General features: G+C 41.9%; 1 protein-coding gene across 1 annotated transcript in view; it reads left to right on the top strand.

Moving 5' to 3' along the window:
- Positions 1 to 20,885, top strand: part of LOC141134123 (extracellular calcium-sensing receptor-like) — a 37,258-nt gene extending 16,373 nt beyond the window's left edge. The window contains exons 3-8 of the mRNA XM_073623708.1: positions 1,585 to 1,734; positions 3,931 to 4,222; positions 7,076 to 7,853; positions 11,949 to 12,007; positions 13,841 to 13,964; positions 19,969 to 20,885. Of these exons, the coding sequence (XP_073479809.1) occupies positions 1,585 to 1,734; positions 3,931 to 4,222; positions 7,076 to 7,853; positions 11,949 to 12,007; positions 13,841 to 13,964; positions 19,969 to 20,885 (2,320 nt within the window). The remainder of the gene's footprint in view (positions 1 to 1,584; positions 1,735 to 3,930; positions 4,223 to 7,075; positions 7,854 to 11,948; positions 12,008 to 13,840; positions 13,965 to 19,968) is intronic.
- Positions 20,886 to 25,696: the final 4,811 nt, after the last annotated feature.

The raw sequence follows: 25,696 nt of genomic DNA, 5'->3' as shown, positions 1-25,696 counted from the left end.
CACGGAAGGATGAAAAACGGACATACAGATCGTCCATGTGAAAGAGGCCTAAATGCTCGTTGAGCTTGGTTGGGGTGCAGGGTGAGTTTTGGGATACTCTGGATTTAGTGCACAAAGAAACCAAAGAACACTTTCTGCCATGTCTATACTCTTCAAGATAATCCCCCCCCCCCCCAGCAAACAATAGGAGAGCAACCCTGGGGCTCAAAGCAAGTAAAAGGTCCCAATCCAACAGCACTGGAGCAGACGCCCAAGGGGTTGAAGCAGTGAACAATCACTAGAATCCTATATCCAGGCCTATACTCACAAAGTCCCCATATACTTAGATGCCTCTGTCTAATATCGGCCAGACACTTCTCCTGTGAGTCTCCAGGCCAGATCCTCAGTGAATCCTCTTGATTTGGCTCCAACTCCTTCCAACAAATATGCCCCCCCAGCTCTCACTGAGCTGGGACCTCTATTAACTCCTTCGGCTACACTGCCCAGAAGGGCTGCAGCCCTTTAGGCTGGAATCTTCTCCTCCTGGACAAGAACCCTGCTCCTCCAGGCATCAAACTATTTATTCCCTCCTTAGCCACCTACTGGACATTGGCTGAGACAACATAAATATTGAGGCCAAGGGTCTGCTTCCTCCAACCCACTACATTTTAGAATCCAGTGGAAGGCAATGAGAAATAGTTGAGGCTGCAGTCAGTGAGACCTAGAACAGCCAAAAATAATCACACACTGCTCCAATGTTTACAGAGGAGACAAATAATAGAGTTACCTGAGGCTCTCAAGCAACCTATTCTAGAATGGTGCTACATATAAAAAGCATTTAGTTATTTAATAGTTAACTGAACAATTTGAAGAGTACAAAAATACCATCATTAAAAACTTAGAAACAATACAAGTGCAAAAAAAGCCACACCTATCCTGGTGTGGGACTGTACACTCGCTGTAAAACACAACCCTAACCACGTAAAAGCAGATCCAAGGTGCAGCACATACAAGCCCTCCCATCACTTCTAACTATATAAGATGATTCTAAAGGATATAAGCAAATATAATTGTTATATTTCTTGATCAAATGGAGAAAAATATATCTTGTTAAAAATACCAACCAAACTATACTACCTACATGATCACCCTTTAAAATAAAGGTGAGAGAGGAAGGTTAAATAAAGATGGTTCATGGGATAACCCACAAACCGTGTCTCACATGCCAAAATAAAGGAGGGGACTAGAGGTGAACAGAGAGATGCTCCATGTACTTCATGGCTATTGCCCACTTCTTCAGGAGTATAACATGCATGTGAAAAAGGATCCTAATGTGTCACCCACTGGTTGGAAATGAGAATACAAGTTATGTAGGTGCAATATTAAATAGCTAACAAAAAAAACAAAAATGTCTTGTGTTTTTGTTTTGACCATAACAAATAAAGATAATAAGTTACTAAAAAAAAAAAAAAAAAAAAAAAAAGATTTATGCTCCCTTTAATAGAATGCACTGATTTATTCTCCTCCATGCAGGCTGAAGTCGCATATTTATTGTTGCTTGTGGCATCTCTTCCTCTCGTACCTCATTCCGGTCTCTTACTCCAGTGGCATTGGGTGTAAACTGAGGGCTTCCAACCTCTCTGGAGCCATGGGCCATGGGGATATCCTGATTGGGGCTCTGTTACCTTTCCATATTGATAAACTGTTCAAGAAATTCATGTTTATTGAGGCTCCTCCACCAGACATCTGCTCCATGTAAGACCTTATTGTATAGTGAATACAAAATGTAGAGAACATCATCATGGGAGATATCCTGTATTTCTGTGACGTCGAGCAAGAGACTTATAATACACGTAATACAGTCTGTAAAAGTAGAAGAAATGGGCCATGGATTAGACTGCAGTTTCCTGTTTGCTGCAGTGGTTCTGCTGGACCTGTGGTTCTACTCACATCTGCTGTTGGCTTCTGTGTTCACCTCTGGGAAAGTCTCCATCAACAAATACAGACAGAAAAGAAATTCTTTAGTGTAGCAGGGAAGTAGTGGAAGTCTAGAACTCCTTTTTTTTCTTCTTTTTTTTGTAAATCTTTTATTTAGTTTTTTCATCAACATAACATAACAGTTGACACTTTGTAAAAGTACATGTAATTGAGACAATACACATAATATTGGGATACTGTTTTTAATTTGAGTGGCATTATATGCTATAGCCTGAAATAACTTTTTTCCCATTCCCATAAGCCCCCACTCGTAAACCCCCACAACCACCAGGCCAGGGTTGTGCAGGAGAGGCCCTTGTCCTCATCAGCACGGTACCTCCACATGCTGAAATACTTTAAGGGTCCGGTAAGTATTTTAGGGGGTGTTCCATGCCTTATTTTTAAACAAAGAAAAACAAGTTGACAGGGAGCTGTCATTTAATGGCATTTCAACAGCATTTTTTTTTCTTTGCAAATGTCAGCGTTGCTGTAGTAAGTTGTGTACACTGTGCAGATAACCACTTCACTAGCAGGTTTAAGGACATCCCCCAGGCAGGCTATTTAAAGGGTAACTCCACTTTCGTGGGGAAAAAAATAGCAAATAAAGAAAAAATAATATAGCGTATACAATTGCGACACAAGTCACATTGTAATTGAATGTTATTAAAAATTACCTTTCTTTTTCAATCTGCAGCCACTGTAAATTTTCTGTAAATGCAGTGCAATATGGCTACCTGGAGTTGTTCTGTACACAGAGTGTGCACTGTCCCCCCCCACCCCCCCCCCCAAAAAACATAATTTCCTGCTTGTGTGATTGGCTCACCAATTTTCCCAGCGGTCTGTCTAAGATACAAGTCAGATTTCAGGCATCGCCTGCAACCAAAATTGCATTTTTGGTGAGATACTCCCTGTAGTAAAGAGATGTAGGCCCAGCAGATTTCCTCATTAGTGCTCTGTAGGTGCACCCCGAATAGATAATTATGAAACCACTCCCATTAGACCCACTCATCGCAGAGGCACAGAGGAACATACAGAGATTACTTCAGAATAACAAAAGATAGGATTCAGCAACAAAGGTTGTTATAATCCTTGCAATGTACATAGATCACCCAGAGGGGAATGCTTTTTTCTTTGCAAAAGTAGAGTTACGCTTTAAATTAGGTTTTTTATTGTTTCACTTCAAGCACTCTTGAAATTGCTGCAGCCATCTGAATTGTTTTTTTTTTTTTCTGCAATAGTGCATGTTCCAATGGTCAGTGCCCAGTCCCCTCCATGCAAGTTGTTTGACAATCCCTAGCCTAATAGTCAAGAATAAAAAGCTATTACTGATTTACTGTTTGGCTCCCTTTGATTTTGATGGGGTTCGGATTCTGTATCTGAACTTATCTAACGTTCGCCAAACCCTCCTGGAAGAGAACCCAGGTACATTCAGCTCGTTAAAAGTGCCTAGCCTTTATGGGAACGTGTCTAAATGAAGCCTATAAATAGTGGTATTGTTTTCCTTTCCCTCCTCTTATTTTATCCCTGTCTTCTCCTTTATCACTTATTTTCCTATCCTTCCCTTACATTAATTTCCTCTCTTCTTTTCTCTTTCTCTCCTTCTACTATACCATCTATTTCATCCCCCTCCTTTCCCTCCGGTCTTTATCTCCTCTGTCCACTCTTCTCTTAACCTATCCTCTTTGCTCATCTCTCCCCATCCAATTCTGTCTTCTACCTTCTGCACTTATTATTTTCCTCTCCTGTCCTCCTCTCTCTTCTTCACTCTTCCGCTATCCCACCCTCTCTTCTAATCCCTTTCATCCCACTTCTATCCTCTGTTGACAGCTCTTCAGTCTTCCACTCCCATCCTCTCCTCTTTTTCCACCCCCTGTAGATTTATTTTTGGATGTCCAGCTTTAAAAAAAATAGGAATCAACATTTATCTTTTTCTATCACATATTTTTTTCTTTTTTTTGTTGCGTGACCATCCAGGTTCCTCCTCGAAATGTTTCAGCATTTCCAGGCTATGAGGTTTGCGTTAGAGGAAATCAATGGAAGCCCAGATCTTCTCTCTAATGTCACTCTTGGATTTGTTGCTCTTGATTCTTGTGCTGCTTTACGGAAAGAGCTAGAAGGAACTTTGTGGATGTTAACGGGTCAGGCTCAACCGATACCTAATTATAGTTGCCGTGAAAGGCCACATCTGGCGGCTGTCCTTGGTCATACAATGTCCTCATCTTCTATTTTAATGGCTCACATACTGGGAGTTTATAGGTTCCCACAGGTAGGAAAATATTCTGAGCTATAGTTTGTAAAGTAGGGTGGAAGAAACTGTGGATTATGCTGCTGTTAATGTTTGGGTGGATGCAATAAAATATAGATCTATTGGTCGTAACCATGTCCAGGCCTATTTCTCAAGTTTTGAAGAAGGTAGGCCTCCATTTTTTAATGATCTTAAAAAGCAAAAATAACAGGGTTAGTCCCCTTATTTTCTCCGGATGGTACCCAAGTATGAAACAAAAGTAAGTGGCAACCTCCCTGGGGGGTGCCACAGGTAACTGTAAATGTCTGGCAGATGTTCTATCCTCTCCTTCCTAATACCTAAAAGGTTTGTCCGGAGTTGGGCCAGAGATCATTGTTACCTAGGTGTCCAAGCCAATTTAACAAGGTGTGTTGCTTAAACTTAAAAATAACATTCTGATTAATTTGCACACCCACAATCTTTTATTCTAAATCTACATTTTTTAAGAGCATAAAAGATGTTGTTGGTATGCCATTTTAATAAAAAAAAAAGCCCTATTTTATTTTTTTTTAGATCACTTTGGTGTGCGTATTGGTCCAGCAACGCACCAGCACCTTTGCAGATATTGTGCTATTTGCTGAGTGTCTGGTGTGCTCCTGTACCTTTAAGAAGGGATGGGCTGCCCTTCAGTCCACCTGCCCTCATTTATCCATCAGAATGCATGTGCCTCCACTGTGGGGACACTCATATTTTAGTGTTAGGACCAGATATCAGGGTGCTGTGACGAGGCTCTGTGGCTTACGCATGCGTTTGCAAATGCGTGCGGACTAAACCCCTGTTTTTAACGCATACTGTTAGACAGGTTAATTTGGTTGTCTGCGAGCTGGTGGTAAGTAGGCTTGGAATTTTTTCCTGGGCATTCCCCAGGCCTTGTTTATATATGTTTTTATTAAAGGCTGACAAATGATGGTGATGGGTAGATTATTTCACTTCTTTGCTGACCCCTAAAACCCAGATGGAAGTGGGGGCGGCATTTGGTCGAACTGATCCCCATTCCTTCTGAATTCCAGCTAACCACTCCTCTCCCACCCACCAGCATACATACTGCTGCATGAGGAAAGGGGTTTGTTCCAAGTTAGTGCCGCCACTTCCTATTTTGAATGAATACAGGGAGTAATCGGTACCTACAGTGCCTTGAAAAAGTATTCATACCCCTTGAAATTTTCCACATTTTGTCATGTTACAACCAAAAACGTAGATGTATTTTATTGGGATTTTATGTGATAGACCAACACAAAGTGGCACATAATTGTGCAGTGGAAGGAAAACTATAAATGGTTTTCAAAATGTTTTACAAATAAATATCTGAAAAGTGTGGCGTGCATTTGTATTCAGCCCCCCTGAGTCAATACTTTGCTGCAATTACAGCTGCAAGACTTTTTGGGGATGTCTCTACCAACTTTGCACATTTAGAGGGTGACATTTTTGCCCATTCTTCTTTGCAAAATAGCTCAAGCTCTGTCAGATTGGATGGAGCGCGTCTGTGAACAGCAATTTTCAAGTCTTGCCACAGATTCTCAATTGGATTTAGGTCTGGACCCTCACTGGGCCATTCTAATGCATGAATAAGCTGTATGTTTAGGGTCATTGTCCTGCTGGAAGGTGAACCTCCGCCCCAGTCTCAAATCCTTTGCAGACTCTAACAGGTTTTTTTTCTAAGATTGCCCTGCATTTGGCTCCATCCATCTACCCATCAACTCTGACCAGCTTCCATGTCCCTGCTGAAGAAAAGCACCCCCACAACACTATGCTGCCACCACCATGTTTCACAGTGGGTATGGTGTGCTCAGGATAATATGCAGTGTTCGTTTTGCGCCACACATAGCGCTTTGCTTTTAGGCCAAAAAGTTCAATTTTGGTCTCATCTGACCAAAGCACCTTCTTCCACATGTTTGCTGTGTCCCCCACATGGATTCTCGCAAAATGCAAATGGGACTTCTTATGGCTTTCCTTCAACAATGGCTTTCTTCCTGCCACTCTTCCATAAAGGCCAGATTTGTGGAGTGCACGACTAATAGTTATCCTGTGGACAGATTCTCCCACCTGAACTGTGGATCTCTGCAGCTCCTCCAGAGTTACCATGGGCCTATTGGCTGTTTCTCTGATTAATTCTCTCCTTGCCTGGCCTGTCAGTTTAGGTGGAGGGCCATGAACCTTGGTAGGTTTGCAGTTGTGCCATACTCTTTCTATTTTTGGATGATGGATTAAAAAGTGCTCAGTGAGATGTTTAAAGCTTGAGATATTTTTTAATAGCCTAACCCTGCTTTAAACTTCTTTAAACTTCACAACTTTATCCCTGACCTGTCTGGTGTGTTCCTTGGCCTTCATGATCTGTTTGTTCACTTAGGTTCTCTAACAAACCTCTGAGGGATTCACAGAACAGCTGTATTTATAATGAAATTAAATTACACACAGGTGGACTCTATTTACTAATTAGCTAACTTCTGAAGGCAATTGGTTCCACTAGATTTTAGTTAGGGGTATCAGAGTATAAGGAGCTAAATACAAATGCACACCACACTTTTCAGATATTTATTTGTAAACAAAATTGAAATCCATTTATAATTTTCCTTCCACTTCACAATTATGTGCCACTTTGTGTTGGCCTATCACACTAAATTCCAGTAACATGACAACATGTAGTAAATTTCAAAGGGTATGAATACTTTTTCAAGGCACTGTATACTTCGGTTTGTGAATGAACAGGGCAGTCTGTACAGAGTTTTTCTTGTTCATTCATTCTGTGTAGCTGAGGCTGCAGAGATAGAGATTGTGTGTAATGTAAAATGTAAAATATTTTGACATGACATATTTTCTCTCTGACATGTTTTACAGATCAGTCATTTTTCTACAAGCTCCCTGTTGAGTGATCGCACTCGGTTCCCATCTTTCTTCAGGACTGTCCCTAGTGACACTTTCCAGTCAAAGGGTCTAGCACAGCTCATCCTACATTTTGCATGGAAATGGGTGGGGTTGGTTGCTTTCGGAAATGACTACGGTCAGCAAGGTGTTCAAGTGGTCAAGAAGGAGGTCCTCAAAGCTGGGGCTTGTGTGGCCTTTACAGAGTTCATTGTTGACAACAGTGAAGACAGAAATATACCTCATGTCACTAGGGTTATAAAAGAGTCGACTGCCAATGCAGTGCTCGTGTTTGCTAGTGATCTCTTCTTTGTGCTCCTGGTGGAAGAAATGTTAAAGGAAAATGTAAATGGGAAGATTTTTGTGGCCAGCGAGGCTTGGTCTACCTCACCTATTTTAGGGGTGGAGAAATATTCTTCGATATTGGTGGGTTCTATTGGCTTTGCTTTCTACAGCTCTGTTATTCCCGGCTTTAAAGAATTTGTGACTGATATCCATCCTCTTCCTCTCAAAAGTCCAGAAAAAAGCCTGAATCAAATATTATGGGAAAACATTTTTGGATGCAGATTTTTTGACCAAATGAGTCTTACTCAGTCATGGAACAATTCCACTAAGTTATGTACAGGATTTGAGAATCTCAGCACCGTAGACAATGTTTACACTGACATGTCTAATTTAAGAGGTTCTTTTAGCATCTACACTTCAGTTCAGGTTATAGCCAAAGCCCTCCACGACATGAGCACTTGTCAGAAAAGTAAAGGCCCTTTCTATAACAGGAATTGTGCAGACATTTGGGACTTCAAGCCATGGCAGGTAAGACTAGTTAGTTTAATTCAAAAGACAAGCTTTGTTTTCAATGTTAGCCTTATTGTTGTGCCACACAGGGAATTTATCACCTGCTTCTAAGTGATTTAATGTTTTGTTTGCATGGTGTACTGCAAATAAGAAGATTGCCACAGTTTTGAATGGACCATTTGGTCACCAGTGGTAGAGGAGGGCTCTCTGACGTGCATGGTTTAAGGGTTGGCTGTTATTCACCAGGGACCCCTCTCAAAGAGATTTAGATTTTGATCAGTGACCATGCTACATTGTTGTTCTTGGGTTTGCACCACTGATGAGACTTGACAGGAAACCAAACTATTAGGCAATAACACAGTCCCAAAGTAGGCTAGAGCAGCTACTCTCTACCCTAGGCTTCCTACAGAAGTTGCTTCGGCTGATTGACCACCTATCCAATAGTGCCTTCATCGTTCAAAGTCTATTGCCACTTGGCAGAGCCAGCAACCAGTTGCCAATCATCTTTTTTATCTGTCTGTAAGTGTGGCATTCTAACCAGCGCTCTGAGGGGAGGGGGACATGTTTTTCCCATTAATTACCAATGTAAAGGGCACTTTCTTAATGAGCCTGGAAGAATCTTAACATGGGTGCTAAGGTGAATTCTGAGACCTTAAAATATTTTAATGGTGTCTCAGTTTTAAAAATGTTGAGAAAGGCTGGGCTAGAGGCTAGCATTTGGTGTTCAGGCCGAGTCAGAGAGAAGAGCTGCATATAGAAGAGCAATAAGAACAAGAAGACAGCCCAGTGATGAACAGAATGGCAAAGAGCTTACAAGAACCAACATGAACGATTTTCTCAGTCACTGAGACAGGGCGGCTGTTGTCAGCAAATGGAAGGACCCCACATAGTAATAATATATTTGACCCAAAGTAAATTACAAAAAATATATCTAAAGTAAGTTTTCTAAGGTGCATTGAATGCTGGGGCTTTTAAAGCACAGAACAGTACTTCCTACGGTATGTACTAATTCCCCAAAAGGAGCCTCTGTAGTCACTTTGCGATGATGATGTCCAGGGCAGGACTTAGGGTGGTGGGGGCTCCTGGGCTTGAGTCACTTTCGGGCCCTACCTTCTATACATATGCACAGCTCTATAAAACAGAAATAGAAAAGGACAAGTTGCGCCAGACTCAGTGCAGAATGAAAGAACTTCTGTTTAATTGGACAAGACAAAACAGCCAAATGGCTACTCACAAAAGTAGATAATATATAAGCGTATAAATGGGGGATACTGTACTGGTATTCATCCTGGGTCCACAATTAATAAAAGCAATAAAAATGGATAAACTGATAATTACCGCATTTATCGGCGTATAACACGTGCCGGCGTATAACACCCACCCCAAGTTTAGGAGGGAATTTTAAGGAAAAAAACTTTTAGGAGGGAAGTTTAAGGGAAAAAACTTACATTTAAATGCCCATCAATGCAGCCTTATCAGTGTCCATCTGCAGCCTTGTCAGTGTCATTGCAGCCTTGTCAGTGTAGCCTTTCTCCAGTGTCATTGCTGCCTTGTCATTGCAGCCTTTCAGTTTAAAAATGGCGCCGCCGAGATACAGAGCCTGATGTCCCGTGTATCTCGGCGGCTTTCGGTTACTCTCGGTGGCTTTCGGTCGCTCTCAGTGGCTTTCGGTTGCTCTCGGCGGCTCTCAAAATGGGCGGGGCCCCCTATTGGCTGGGGCCCATGGGCTTGAGCCCAGCACAGGCCAATGGAAAGTCAGACAAAATCTTAGTCATTTTTAGCAACAGCATTAAGTTGGACAGAACTTGGGAATCTTTGTTTAAGTGGAAAAGTTATATGCCGCCTATATTGTTGATTTAATGTGTGCTATGCTCATGTTTTTTAAAACAATGATGCAGTTATCCTTTAAACTCATCATCAAACCCTATCCAAATCCTATCATCAAACCACAGCCATTCCAACCACTACATTTATTCTTGGAAGTTAATTTGTTGTTGTTTTGTTTTTTATTCAACATTGTTTTAGCTTGTACATTTTCTACCATAAATACCTAATGGTTTTGGTTACTGTTTGTACGTGTATTATAATTTGCTGGAGGTTGGATAATCAAAGGCACCACATACCTATATATACATATACATGATAGAGAAAGAGAAATGGGACTTTTAAGGTGCCACAAAAAATTGCAAATAGATATATAAAAATATCAATTTTATTAATATAAAAATATAGGATGTCATCATAAAATAACCATATATTGAATGAACAGCAGTGACTTCTTGCTCTACATGTTTCGACATACAATGGCTTCCTCAGGAGACTTCAGGTAAGTACTGCATGTATGGTCACTATACAGTAAAAATGATATATTAGAAAATACATATTTGATGTACAACATTACCTCATGAATACAAATGTATACATAAGTCAGAAATTTCACAGATGTGCATTGAACGTGGACCTGAACCCCAAATTGTCCCCACCTGAACTATGATGTGCGTCCCATATAAACACCATGCGGCTCAGACGTATGAAGGACATTGATGTTACGGAAAGATCTGGTGTACCACAGAGAGGGACAGAAAACTCCAAAAAAAAGCCTGCCAATTCCAATGAAAACAAAGAATCAATTGAAATACACAGAAAGGTGGTCTAACCTACCAGTCTATCCAAAGTTTTGGGTTTGTTATTCAGTGGCAAGAAAGAAACCAGTCACATAAATAATCCCCATTGCTTGACAGAGTTGAAAATGAAATTTTCAAGGAGAGACTTTCAAGCAGTCCCACATCCTAGTTATCAATCAACAAGATGAAAGCAATTAAGACATACTCAAGCCACATGAACAATATCCCATGTAGAGTTTCTAGTACACTCCAATAAATCTCTTACCTCTGCATAGTTGATACACCATATATCACCTAACCCCAGAATCTGGCCTCTGCCAAGTCTGCAGATAAAGAGATCCTTTTATATCCCCTCCACCTCCTCAGCTTCCAATGGTGCCGATGACATCAAGCGCAGGTGCGATGATCAAGCGGCGCCAGATATGGAAAGACTGCCCTAACTGGATGCGGCCATTGACTTGGTTAGTAAACGTGTCCCCACATGACTAGGGTAAATGAATGGAAACCAAATCAAGGGGCACAAGTGGACAGTGGCGCAAACCCCAAAAGCAATATCAGGAGGGACCTCCATAATTGCAAATTGCCCCGGGTGTCCATATGGTCAGTCACCTATCTCCATTCAATGTACCTCAATATAGACACATAAAAGTAAAAAAAAAAAAAAAAAAACACCCAGTGGTAAGAAATGGAATAAAACTGTGCTATATCACAGTTTTAGATTATCAAAGATGAAATTCTTTGCCCTTGAACACATACCGGTACATAAAAGAGGGGGTGATGTTGAAAAACTACTCCTATAGCATGAAACAAAATGGATCCACACCCTGTCAGCTACAAAACATCCTAGACTGAATGAGTCCATTAGCTACAAACCCTTCCTTTAGAACCATGGGAGTTTTTCTTTTAAAATACTCTTATAAACAAAAATACATTGACACTGGGATCAATATCTGATCCTAATAAATAACTGGTAAATAGTTGTGTATTTTTTTCTTTTTATATTTAATTTGTATTTTTTTGTAACTTGGCTGTGGAAATTTCCCTTGACCAGAACCTTGGCTAGTGTTGCGCTTCCTCCTTTTTTTCCCTTATCTGTTTAAAGGTAATTTGGTATATACTGGCTCTTATGTTAGTGTGAATATATTTGGTTTCATATCGAGGATGCTATTCCATTTGTTACCAGTAGGTTTTTTTTTTTTTTTTTTACTTTAAAGCAGTGTTCCAGCTGCAAAAAAAAATGTTCAAAGTCAGCAGCTACAAACACTGTAGCTGCAGACTTTTAATAAGGACACTTACCTGTCCAGGAAGCCCACGATGTCGGCTCCCCATCCGTCCATCGGATCGGGTGCAGCCGCCGCCATTCTAACTAAGGGAAACCGGCAGTAGAGCCTTCAGGCTTCATCGCTGGTTTCCTACTGCGCATGCGCAAGTCACACTGTGCTCCCTGAATGGCTCCGTTGGCTTCTTTGACAAACACAGTTCCCAGAAGGCAGTGGGCGAGTAGCAGGAAATGACACCCTGGGTCGCAGCGATGCTGGGGCGAAAGTACACAAGGTACATCAATAAAAGGTAGGAAGGAGAAAGAAAAAAAATTAAAATAGCCAAAAATGAGTGGTGGAGGGGTAGTCTTTCCTTTAAGATCTAGTTGAAAAGTGGGTGGAACTCTGCTTTAAGTGTCTATATTGCGGTACATTGAATGGAGATAGGTGACTGACCATATGGACGCCTGGGGCGTCACCTCTATTTGCAGTAATGGAGGTCCCTCCTGATATTGCTTGTGGGGTTGGCGCCACTGTCCACTTGCACTGCCTGCCCCTTGATTTGGTTCCCATTCATTTACCCTAGTCATGTGGAGACATGAGTGGAGGGAGCGAGCGTTGACTAACAAAGTCAATGGCCGCATCCAGTCACGGCAGTCTTTCCATATCTGGCGCCGCTTGATCATCGTGCCTGCGCGTGACATCATTTCTGACGTGGCTTGTGGTGGATATTTTCGGGTATCCGCGCCTCCATCAGCGACATTGGACGCTGAGGAGGTGGAGGGGATATAAAAGGATCTCCTTATCTACAGACATGGCAGAGGCCAGATTCTGGAGTTAGGTGATATATGGTGTATCAACTATGCAGAGGTAAGAGATTTATTGGAGCGTATTGGAAACTCTACATGGGATATTGTTCATGTGGCTTGAGTATGTCTTAATTGCTTTCCTCTTGTCGATTGATAACTAGGATGTTTGACTGCTTGAAAGTCTCTCCTTGAAAATTTCATTTTCAACTCTGTCAACCAATGGGGATTATTTATGTGACTGGTTTCTTTCTTGCAACTGAATAACAAACCCTAAACTTTGGATAGACTAGTAGGTTAGACCACCTTTCTGTGTATTTCAATTGATGCTTTGTTTTCATTGGAATTGAGATATAAAAACATATCCTTTATCCTTTTTCTAGACAGGCCCTTTTTTGGAATTTTTATGTCCCTCTCTGTGGTACACCAGATTTTTCCGTAACATCAATGTCCTTCATACGTCAGAGCCGCATGGTGTTTATATGGGACGCGCATCATAGTTCAGGTGGGGACGATTTGGGGTTCAGGTCCACAATAAATGCACATCTAAGAAATTTCTGACTGATGTATACATTTGTATTCATGAGGTGATGTTGTACATCAAATTTGTATTTTCTAATATATCGTTTTTACTCTATAGTGACCATACATGCAGTACTTACCTGAAGTCTCCCGAGGATACCATCGTATGTCGAAACATGTAGAGCAAGAAGTCACTGCTGTTCATTCAATACATGGTTGTTGTATGATGACATCCTGTTGGTTTTATATATTTTTGTATTAATACATTTGATATTTTCATATATCTATTTGTAATTTTTTGTGGCACCTTAAAAGTCCCACTTCTCTTTCTCTATCATACTGTTTGTACTTGCTATTTCAAAGTCTAAAGATCATCGATGATTAATATTATCTGTCTGATATCACTACAGCTTAAGCAATATATCCAGAATGTGCATGTTAAGCTTAAAAATGGAAGAGAGGTCTTCTTCGATAAAAATGGGGACCTTCCGGCAGTGTATGATATTGTGAACTGGCAGCTGGGATCGGATGGGATCATAAAGAAGGTCAAGGTGGGAAGCTACGACACATCAGTCACTGATGGAGACATCTTTACTATTAATATAAGCAAAATCACATGGTCTACAGGAAAAAAACAGGTACTGTATGATGGGTAACATGAAAACGCAGATGGATTTTCAATGATTATAATCTTCCTAGGAAATCTCACTGTTTATCTCTGTATTCTTTTTGAAGATCCCAAAGTCAATATGCAGTGAGAGTTGTTCTCCAGGTTTCCGAAGGGTTGTCAGACGAGGGACACCTGTATGTTGCTTTGAGTGTGTCCTGTGTCCCTATGGAGAATTTTCTAACCGAACAGGTGAGTATTCGGAGTAAATCTATTTCTAATGTATGTTTATTCTGTTTTGGGAAGTGGTTGCCACCATCCCTATTTCTGTACTTGAAATTGGAAAAAGACCCTCTTTCGGGATTTTAAAGGCAACCAAAAAAAAAAGCATAACCATTTATATATAAAACCACTTTTTATTACAAAACGCTAAAAAGACATAGCCTTGTTAAAAACACATGTAGCCATATTTAGGCCAAGATTTATTGTACACATCAATATGCAGTTGATACTTTGGCAATGTACACCCCTCACATTTTTGTAAATATTTTATTAGATTTTTCATATGACAACACTGAAGAAATTACACTTTGCTACAATGTAAAGTAGTGAGTGTACAGCTTGTATAACAGTGTAAATTTTCTGTTCACTCACTCTGTTCACTGGCAACAAAAGTGAGTGCACCCCTAAGTGAAAATGTCCATATTGCGCCCAATTAGCCATTTTTCCTCCCCGGTATCATGTGACTCGTTAGTGTTACAATGTCTCAGGTGTGAATAAGGAGCAGGTGTGTTAAATTTGGTGTTATCGCTCTCACTCACTCATACTGGTCACTGGAAGTTCAACATGGCACCTCATGGCAAAGAACTCTCTGAGGATCTAAAAAAAAAAAGAATTGTTGCTCTACATAAAGATGTCCTAGGCTATAAGAAGATTGCCAAGACCTTGAAACTGAGCAGCAGCATGGTGCCAAAGACCATACAGCGGTTTAAAAGGACAGGTTCCACTCAGAACTGGCCCCTTCAGGGTCGACCAAAGAAGTTGAGTGCACATGCTCAGCATCATATCCAGAGGTTATCTTTTGGAAATAGACATATAAATGCTGCCAGCATTTCTGCAGAGGTTAGAGGGGCGGGGGGGTCAGCTTGTCAGTGCCCAGACCATACGCCGCACACTGCATTAAATTGGTCTACTAAAGATGATGCATAAGAAATCCTGTAAACAGTTTGCTAAAGACAAGCAGACTAAGGACATGGATTACATTGTGGTCTGATGAGACCAAGAAAAACGTATTTGGTTCAGATGGTTTCAAGCATGTGTGGCGGCAACCAGGTGAGGAGTACAAAGACAAGTGTGTCTTGGCTACAGTCAAGCATGGTGGTGGAATGTCATGGTCTGGGGCTGCATGAGTGCTGCTGGCACTGGGGAGCTACAGTTCATTGAGGGAACCATGAATTTCAACATGTACTGTGACATACTGAAGCAGAGCATGAGCCCCTCCCTTCGGAGACTGGGCCGTAGATCAGTATTCCAACATGATAACGACCCCAAACACCTCCAAGATGACCACTGCCTTGCTAAAGAAGCTGAGGGTAAAGGTGATGGACTGGCCAAGCATGTCTACAGACCTAAACCCTATTGAGCATCTGTGGGGCATCCTCAAAAGGAAGGTGGAGGAGAGCAAGGTCTCTAACATCCACCAGCTTTGTGATGTCGTCATGGAAGAGGGGAAGAGGACTCCAGTGGCAACCTGTGAAGCTCTGGTGAACTCCATGCCAAAGAGGGGTAAGGCAGTGCTGGAAAATAATAAAGGCCACACAAAATATTGACACTTTGGCCCCAACTTGGACATTTTCATTTAGGGGTGTACTCAGTTTTGTTGCCAGTGGTTTAGACATTAATGGCTGTGTGTTGAGGTTTTTTGAGGGGACAGCAAATTTACACTGTTATACAAGCTGTACACTCACTACTTTACATTGTAGCAAAGTGTAATTTCTTCAGTGTTGTCACATGAAAAGATATAATAAAATATTTATAAAAATGTGAGGGGTGTACTCACTTTTGTGAGATACTGTATCGCTTTGGAGGATTTGATGTTCAGCAGATAGTTTGCTTGGGCATCATACATTTAACGCTTTTCTAGATTTATTAATTAATCTCCTGCTCAGAAATTATTAGATGCCTTTCAATTTATCAAAAAAAATATTACCACTTCTCATGACGACTGCCCATATCAACCTCCACTTGCTGGTGAGCAGAGGTGAATTCATGCAAGGGTCCTACAGATTCCCATACCATGAAAAAGGGACTTGTAAAAATTACACAAGGCCCATTTTTCACTGCTGTTCACCCAAACCAAGCTGTGCAGGTCTGCTCCTTAGCACAATCATATGAGATGTGTAATTTTTACAATCCTCCAATGAAATATGTAACATTGCCAAAGTATCAACTGCATATTGATGTGCACAATGGATCTAAATATGGCCACGTGTGTTTTTAACAAGGCTATGTCTTTTTAGAGTTTTATATATAAATGGTTATGCATCTTTCTTTTTTGGTTGCCTTCACAATGCCATAAGAGGGTCTTTTTGCCATTCAGAGTAAATTTATATCCATTTTGTTTAGTTTTGGATAGCATATGGAATGATTAAAACCCAGTTTTTTTGTATTTTTTTAACTTCCTCTCCCATAGACACAATAGGAAGTGAGAGGATATCTCACCAAAGTAAGGGTAATCTCTTCTTAGATAGGGATGAGCTGCTGTTGGGTTCCCAATGTAGGTTTGGACCAAATTTAGTTTGTTTGGACTTGGAACTGGTGTTCGGTCAAGTTGAATCTCTACTACTGCTGCTAAATGTGACAGCTTCCCCACAACATGGTTGTTAGGAAACCAACAGCCATTGACATCTTAACAACCATTATTCATTCCTTCTTGGTCCATTCAACTGTCAGCTGGAGAATCCTGGCTTACAGCCAAAAGTAAACAAAGGGTCAGGGATTTATAATTCATTCCAGGTGCTTCAGGTCTGGTATAGATTTTTCCCTCCAATATTTATATTAGTTTGGGGTACTGGCCTGAACAGAGTCCTGACCTCAACCTGATAGAACACCTTTGGGATGAATTAGAGCGCAGACTGTGAGCCAGGCCCTCTCGCCAACAACAGTGCCTGACCTCACAAATGCTCTTCTGGAAGAATGGTGAAACATTCCCATAGACACACTCCTAAATCTTGTGGACAGCCTTCCTAGAAGAGTTGAAGCTGTTATAGCTGCAAAGGGTGGGCCAACTCTATATTAAACCCTACGGACTAAGACTGGGATGTTACTGAAGTTCATGTGTGTGAAAAGGCAGGTGTCCCAATACTTTTGGTAATATAGTGTATTTTTTTTAGGTGGAATCCGATGCTGTTTTTGTTCATTTATGGGGTCCACTAACATCTATATCAGACTCCTATCCAGGTTAAGGGGCTAGTATAAATGAGGGGAATTCCCTGCTGCTCTGTTTAAACAGAACTGAGCAAATTGGAGCCGCCAATCTTAAAGGCATTTCTTTTTCTTTTCAGTGTTGCTGTAGAAGGCTTTATACATCATACCCACTTCACAGTCAGTACAAGTCCCCCCCCCACACACACACACACACACATACTGTATAACCACTTCAGCCCCAGAGGATTTGACTGCTGAATGACCAGGCCATTTTTTGCGATTCGGCACTGCGTCTCTTTAACTGACATTTGCGCGGTCGTGCGGCATTGCACCCAAAGGAAATTGACGTCCTTTTTTCCCACAAATAGAGCTTTCTTTTGGTGGTATTTGATCACCTCTGCTGTTTTTATTTTTTGCGCTTTAAACAAAAAAAACAACAATTTTGAAAAAAAAAGCAATATTTTTTACTTTTTGCTATAATAAATATCCCCCAAAAATGTATAAAAAAAAATGATTTTTTTCCTCAGTTTAGGCCGATATGTATTCTTCTACATATTTTTGGTAAAAAAAATCGCAATAAGCGTATATTGATTGGTTTGCGCAAAATTTATAGCGTCTACAAAATAGGGGATCGTCTGTGGGACCCGTGTCACGGCCCGCAAGACCGCTTCTTAAAGGAAACGTACCTGTACGCCCTTTTGCCCACCAGTGCCATTTTGCCAAAGTACATCGGCGTGTGCTGGTCAGCAAGCAGTTAATGGAAGTTCGCATTTTTAATGTTTCATTTAAAAGATAAGTTAAAAAAAAAAAAGCAGGTGAAAAATTTTTTTTGCAGGTGAAAAAATGGGCATTTATTATTTTTTGTAGTAGGGGCTTAGAAAGCATTGCACCAGCGATCAGCAGATCGCTGATGCCATAAAGGGCTCCTGCAGACCTGTCTGTGTATCAGGTTACCCGTACATCCTACACAGGCAAGCCGATACTCCCTTACAGGAACACTCAAACTACTACGGCTCTCCACAGCACTGTGGTAGTTCAATAACTACAAGCTGACAGCCACTAAGGATGTTGGAGTATGTAGTTCATTCAGACACACAGAGGGGTGTGGCGGAGCCCTGCACACGGCCATGCTGTTTTTCAAACAGTGGCAGCTAGTACAGGTAACTTCTCCCCGTACTGCTGTCACGGGGGGGGGGGGGGGGGGGGGGCAGCAGGCGACGGCTGCAGCACTGGGAACATGTTACATGTTCCACTCTAAAATCGGTTGGAACATGTAACATGTTCACAAAGGTGAACTTATCCTTTAAGCGCTTCCAGCCCATATGACGTCTTTGACTTTCAGTGGGAATATCTGAATGAAGGGGGGAGGCAACAGGCATCATTCAGATATCCTCGTTTTCAGCCGGTGATTCTGTGCACCATAAGAACGATCATAGCAGCAGTTCCACTTCTTGATCATTCTTATGCCCCGTACACACGGTCGGATTTTCCGACAGAAAATGTGTGATAGGACCTTGTTGTCGGAAATTCCGACCGTGTGTAGGCTCCATCACACATTTTCCATCGGATTTTCCGACACACAAAGTTTGAGAGCAGGATATAAAATTTTCCGACAACAAAATCCGTTGTCGGAAATTCCGATCGTGTGTACACAAATCCGACGGACAAAGTGCCACGCATGCTCAGAATAAATAAAGAGATGAAAGCTATTGGCCACTGCCCCGTTTATAGTCCCGACGTACGTGTTTTACGTCACCGCGTTTAGAACGATTTTGTGTGACCGTGTGTATGCAAGACAAGTTTGAGCCAACATCCGTCGGAAAAAATCCTAGGATTTTGTTGTCGGAATGTCCGAACAAAGTCCGACCGTGTGTACGGGGCATTACAGGCGACGGGAGGCGACGGGAGGGGACGTCCCCCCACCCCCCGCCACCATCTGGTGCTTCTCCGGGCTCTCCCGTGCCATCCGGGACCCGGAAAAAGAATCGGCCGCCGCCGGATGACGAGCATAGAGATTTCCGTGACCAGATCGTCACCAGTCATCTCTATGACCGTCGGAAGACCGGGCGCGACGTCACGTTCGGGCCACAGTTGTAAACAAACCCACGATCGCAGCTGGTAAGTATGAGATTGTGGATTTTTTTTTTCGATCTCATGCTTTCCAGCCTGGAGGAGAGATGTAAAAGAAAAGAAAAATGTAAAAGAAAGTGTAAAAATGTAAAAAAACAAAAAAAACCTTAAAATGCCCGTCCCCGGTAGCTCGCGCTCAGAAGCGAACGCACACGTAAGTCCCGCCCACATATGTAAACGCCGTTCAAACCACACATGTGAGGTATCGCCATGTGCATTCGAGCGCGAGCAACAATTCTAGCACTAGACCTCCTCTGTAACTCTAAACTGGTAACCTGTAAAAAAATGTAAAGCATCGCCTATGGAGATTTTTAGGTACCAAAGTTTGGCGCCATTCCATGAGTGTGCGCAATTTTAAAGCATGACATGTTGGGTATCTATTTACTCGGCGTAACATCATATTTCACATTATACAAAAAAAATTGGGAAAACTCTAATGTTATTTTTTAATTCATGAAACTTTTTTTATCCCAAAAAAACGCATTTGAAAAATTGTAGCAAATTATTTTTAGGTGTAGGAGAGGAGTGCCAGAATAGGCCCGGTACGGAAGTGTTTTTTTTTTTGCTTTGGTACTTTTTCCAACCTTCCCCTACTCTATTCAAAATGTAAAACAATTGGTTTATATGGACTTTAGCAAGCTTTTCTGAACCATTGGTAACATAAAAACGATTATTGGTCTTGTTTGTGTTTCTCATTCAGACTCGGACGACTGTTACAAATGTCCGTGGAATCTGTGGCCTAATGCTGAAAGGACCAAATGCCTCCCAAAGACAATTGAGTATCTTTCCTATGAAGGAACATTAGGTGGCTCCTTGACTGCTGCTGGAGTCTCTTCATCCTTGATGACAGTTTTTATCTTATGTCTGTTCTTTCGCCACAGACATACACCCATCGTTAAAGCCAACAACTACTCTTTAAGTTGCATTCTTCTTATGTCTATATCACTCTGCTTTCTCTGCTCCTTAAATTTTATTGGATACCCCCAAACTCTTACATGTCTGATGAGGCAGGTAATATTTGGTATGGTTTTCGCAGTCTGCATTTCTACAGTCTTGGCAAAAACCATCATGGTTGTCTTTGCCTTCATGGCCACCAAGCCTAATAGCAGACTCAGGAGATGGACAAGTCCAAAGGTGTCCTACGTTATGATTTTTATGTGCTCTGTTACGCAATTATTGTTATGTGTTTTGTGGTTGACTCGGAATCCTCCATATTTTGCATACAATACACAAACCCAACCAGAAATCATTATAGCTGAGTGCAGTGAGGGTTCACCAAGTGCCTTTTGGTCCATGTTGGGTTATCTTGGCTTGCTGTCATCAGTCAGTTTTATTGTAGCCTTTCTCGCTCGCACACTTCCAGATAGCTTCAACGAGGCCAAGTTCATCACTTTCAGTATGCTGGCCTTCTTGAGTGTCTGGGTGTCCTACATCCCAGCTACTCTTAGTGCTCGTGGTCAATATGTAGTGGCCATGGAGGTCTTTGCTATCTTGTCATCTAGCTGGGCCCTGGTAATCTGCATGTTTTTTCCAAAATGTTACATCATATTGTTTAGACCCAGCATGAACTCTAAGGAATATCTCAGGGGCAAAGACATGCAGCAAAATAACAATTAGCACATCTTACCAAATTAATCTACATAAGTCTAATGGACAGAGTCTTTCCCATGACATCCAACAACACAAAACCAGCAATTCTACAAAAATATTAGCACAGCATTAGCCAGCATGGGACTAGCACTATCAAGCAAACGTTTAGGGAATACACCTGTGAAGGTTCCTATTTATGCAGGTCATGGTCCAGCTAGTAGTTAGGCACTTTAGATGGACTTGTCCTTTAATGTTTATGTTTTTCCACTTATCTAGATCTAATGAGTGTCAGGAACATTCCTCAGGATTTATGCCCACATGGTTAAGTCAGTCATCTTAATCCAATCCACAAGATGTCATGTTATGAGTCAGTTTGTGTCTATATACATGACTCAACCGGTGGGTCCAGTTGGTGCTCATAAGAATCTTAATGTATGGAGAATTTATATAAGGAAGCAAAACATCAACAGCAATGTTTGTCTAACATGTTTATTTCTGGGCCTTGCAGAAGCCCTTTCTTAAATGGTCAGAGTCAAAAGGAACATCAGTATATACCTTATCATAACTCCTAGCAATGTAGCGCTACCCCCACAGGAGCTGCTGGTGAATGGGATCCCCCACCCTGCACAGCCAGGCACACCGCATCTTCCACAGCACACAGAGTCAGGAAACAGTCCGAGCAGCTTTGTTTTTTTTGTTTTATTAGGGGATTTAAACTTGGATGGGGATATGAGATGCCCCCTTGATCAGTGTAGTAAAGTCTTCAGGGACAGCTATTTACACACAGTATATACATTCCTCTGCCTCCTGCACAAACCTACTTGCAGATCTACTATTTCTTCTCCAGCACAACACTTGCTCATGGAAATACAACACCCAGGACCAGCTGGCACTGTTTGGATGGTCTAATAAAGGCTCAATCAGACCAGTAGCAAATGCCCCTAACCAGGGCTGTCTTTTGCACAGGGCAAATAGGGCAGCTGCCCAGGGCCCAATCACTGTTGGGGGGCCCAAAGCAGCTGCCAATTGAGCCCATGCTGCTGCCTGCCGGAGTTCTGCCACTTGTTAGCTGCTCACTAGTCACTACTCTCAGTTGTAGATACAGAGAAGCGCTGCTTCTGTAATTCCAAGTGATAGCGCTCCTCTGTCTGTCAGTGGCCACTCTGATCCCTCTCTGCTCTACACATCTCTATATGAGAGCAGAGGAGTGAGAGCGAGGAGGGAGGGGCAAGGAGGGAGGGGAAAGGAGGGAGGGGAAAGGAGGGAGGGGCGAGGAGTGACGGGCGAGGAGGGAGGGGTGAGGAGTGAGGGGCGAGGAGGGAGGGAGGGGAGAGAGGGGGCAGGAAAAGAGAGAAGTGGGGGGAGAGGAGGGAGGTGAGAGAGGGGGGGCAGAGAGAGAGGGGGTAGGGAATGTACACAGGCAAAAGCTCCTTGTGAAGCAGCCTGCATGGACGGGTGTCATGTAAGTTTAGTTGATCTTCTGTAGCTGCACTCTGACTGTGATGTTTTATAGATGTTAGGGGGGGATTTGGGGAGGGAGAAAAATAGGATTTTTCACTTACCGTAAAATCCATTTCTCTGAGTTCATTGACAGACACAGCCTTCTTTATTCATAACGATAGGGTTTATTTCACCTCCGCAGGAGTAGGACTAGGCAGGACTGTCAATGAACTCATAGAAACGGATTTTACGGTAAGTAAAAAAATCCTATTTTCTCATTCGTTCATCGACAGACACAGCCTCCTTTATTCATAATGATAGAGACGTCCCAAAGCAGTGCCAACATGAGGGGTGGGACAACGAAAAATCCCAAGGCTAATACAAGAGCCAACCAGGTAACAGGAGCTTCACCCAGGACAAGCTGGAACCCAACCTGAACGATACCCCTTCAAGAGGGAATAGACCCTCTAAACAGTGGCCTGCAAAAAAATTTGCGGCCAAAAGAGGCATCCGCAAATGCCAACTATCCACTTCGTAGAACTTGTGAGAATGTACACCGATGACCAGTGGCCGCCTTGCCAACTTGCGCAAAGGCCGCCTGATGACAGAAGGCCCAAGAAGCACTATGCGCCCGAGAAGAATGCACCATAAAAGGGAAAGGAGGAAACCGATCCCTGACAGGGTAGCCCAGAGACATCATCTGTCCGATCATCCAGAAACCAGACCGCAGAAAAAAACAGACAGCCCCCTTCATGGCCTGTCCGAGAATACAGTAAGCCTGACCACCAACAGACTCAGTGGCTGGCAAGTACATCTGAATCCCCCAAAACACATCCAGGCAAGATAAAGTCAATTCCTTGGGATGTGCTAACCAGGGACACAAGAAGCTAACCCAATGTCCTTATTCAAATGGAAATCCAAGGACGGAACTATGTAAAAAAGGGCGAAGCACCACCTTAACCTGGGTAAGGTGAATGACAAGAGAACGCCACCGTTTACGACACCCTGCTAGTAGAGGTGATAGCCACCAAGAAGCCACCTTCCGAGACAGTATAAGCAGTGGAACCTCCCCAATATTTTGAAAAAGAGATAGAGGGCCCTTTGGAGAACCAAAAACACCAAGTCCAGAACTCACGGCAGTAGAAAAAAAGGCACCGGTGGAAACAGACGTCTAACTCCTTGAACAAAAAGGCATGCACAAGGGAGTGCGAGACCAGGAGACACTGAAGAAGACCCCCCAGGCCGACATCTGACCCTCTATGGTACTCAAGGCCTATTTCTGCTCATCCCTCCATAAATGGAGGTCGGAAATGGAGCCACCTAAAAGGAACAAGGACAAATCTGATGAAACACAGCCCAGAGAAAGGCATACCCTGTGGCCCAACCCTAGCCAACTGAGGTATCCGTCTGACAGTATCCCACTCCTGGAATGCGTACCGGAGGAAGATACTGGCAACAGCCAGGGTCGCCAACAGCCCTTTTTGGCCCACCTTGGTGAAGGACATGTTGCCTTGTCCGGCTGGATCCATACTGGGAGTTATAAACAAATATATACCGTGCTGTCTATAAAAGAAATAAAAAACAATAAAAAACTAAAACAGCCAGCACAGCAGTGGATAAAGTTGCAAAAATGACAAATTTGGTGAAATGCACAGCGCTTATGTGATCATATAAACCATAACAATAATATGAGTACAAAAAACGTGAATAATAACTGATGTGCTCAAAAATATTCCAAGCAGTCCTCTATTATGATATGTTATGTCTATAAACAGAGGAACTTGGACGTGTGATGCCCAAAAAAGAAAAAAGTCAGTGACAAGCTTCAATCATGTGTGATGATAATCCTCAACCACATGTGGATATAATATAGTGAGTCTTTAACTTCAAATATGTATGATATAATAACAGTTGATAGTAGATCCACCACCAAAGACACCAGAAGCTGCTTGCCAGAGGGATTGAACTCAAATAGGTGTGCACCTAGTGAGTCAATCAAACTTTGTGGTATAATATACCAAGGGGATCAGATGTTCTATACACAAATATGTGACTCAGAGGGTTGGGTGTGTCATTGCCATCATTCCTAGAGACTTCAAAAAAACAAATATATACCTCAATGTGGCATTTTTAGGCAATGTAATAATAGAAAGATTTTATATTAAAAAAAGATTTTTATTGATACAAAAGAAAGTAAAATAGAAATAAACATACAAAATAATTATTTGAAATACTATGTGGTTAAAAAGGTCATCAGACAACATGAAAACAAATGATGCATCCTGCTGCTAGATACAAACACCACCTAAATTAGTACGATGGCGTCCAGTAGCAAAATTCCAACGCGTTTAAACTTTATAATGTCAAAGCAAAGTCTTCCTCAGGGAAGGATTGCATCACGTTCTAAGGTTTCAAAAATAGCATAGTTACAAATCATATATATATATACATATCGCCTATATCTAAATAATCACATTTCAACTAGAAACAAAACATCATGCAACTTACTTTTGGCATGTAGCTACAAAAAATGCATTCCCAGTGCTGACAGGGGTTCTAATCACCAATTGCCTATACCGTTCAATATCCTCTACGGAGCGGCCTGGTATATTTGAAAAAAACAGTATTCGGCAGCCATGAAAGAAGAAGAGGCTAAAAAACACAATATTTGGATAAATGGGGAATGAATAAAAATAAATAAATAAAGAATATATAGAATAATAGTGGATCTTGGGGGGCTATGTTCCCCAAAACCTAAAAGTCAGAGATTCTAAATGAAAATACCTTCAATTGGTCGTATAGAGTATATAGGTAAAGTTCCAAATTGCCAGCAACGGTGAGCCCTGGTCCTGGAGTACCTCTCTGTTGAAAGCCAGTTGTGGAATGCTGCCCTTGGCCATCCCTGGCATCCTAATAAAGGGGATGTGGGCGTGGTTATGTCTTGGGCGTTTCATCAATCTAATAGTGATCTCCTGCTTATTGGTAGTGCTGTGAAAGCAGGAGATCCACAACTGGCTTTCAACAGAGAGGTACTCCAGGACCAGGGCTCACCGTTACTGGCAATTTGGAACTTTACCTATATACTCTATATGACCAATTGAAGGTATTTTCATTTAGAATCTCTGGCTTTTAGGTTTTGGGGAACATAGCTCCCCAAGATCCACTATTATTCTATATATTTTTTATTAATTCCCCATTTATCCAAATATTGTGTTTGTTAGCCTCTTCTTCTTTCATGGCTGCCGAATACTGTTTTTTTCAAATATACCAGGCCGCTCCGTAGAGGATATTGAACGGTATAGGCAATTGGTGATTAGAACCCCTGTCAGCACTGGGAATGCATTTTTTGCAGCTACATGCCAAATGTAAGTTGCATGATGTTTTGTTTCTAGTTGAAA

The sequence above is a fragment of the Aquarana catesbeiana genome, linkage group LG03, assembly GCF_042186555.1.
Source record: "Aquarana catesbeiana isolate 2022-GZ linkage group LG03, ASM4218655v1, whole genome shotgun sequence".
Classification (NCBI taxonomy): Eukaryota; Metazoa; Chordata; class Amphibia; order Anura; family Ranidae; genus Aquarana; species Aquarana catesbeiana.
This window is presented reverse-complemented; position numbering and strand designations above follow the sequence as displayed.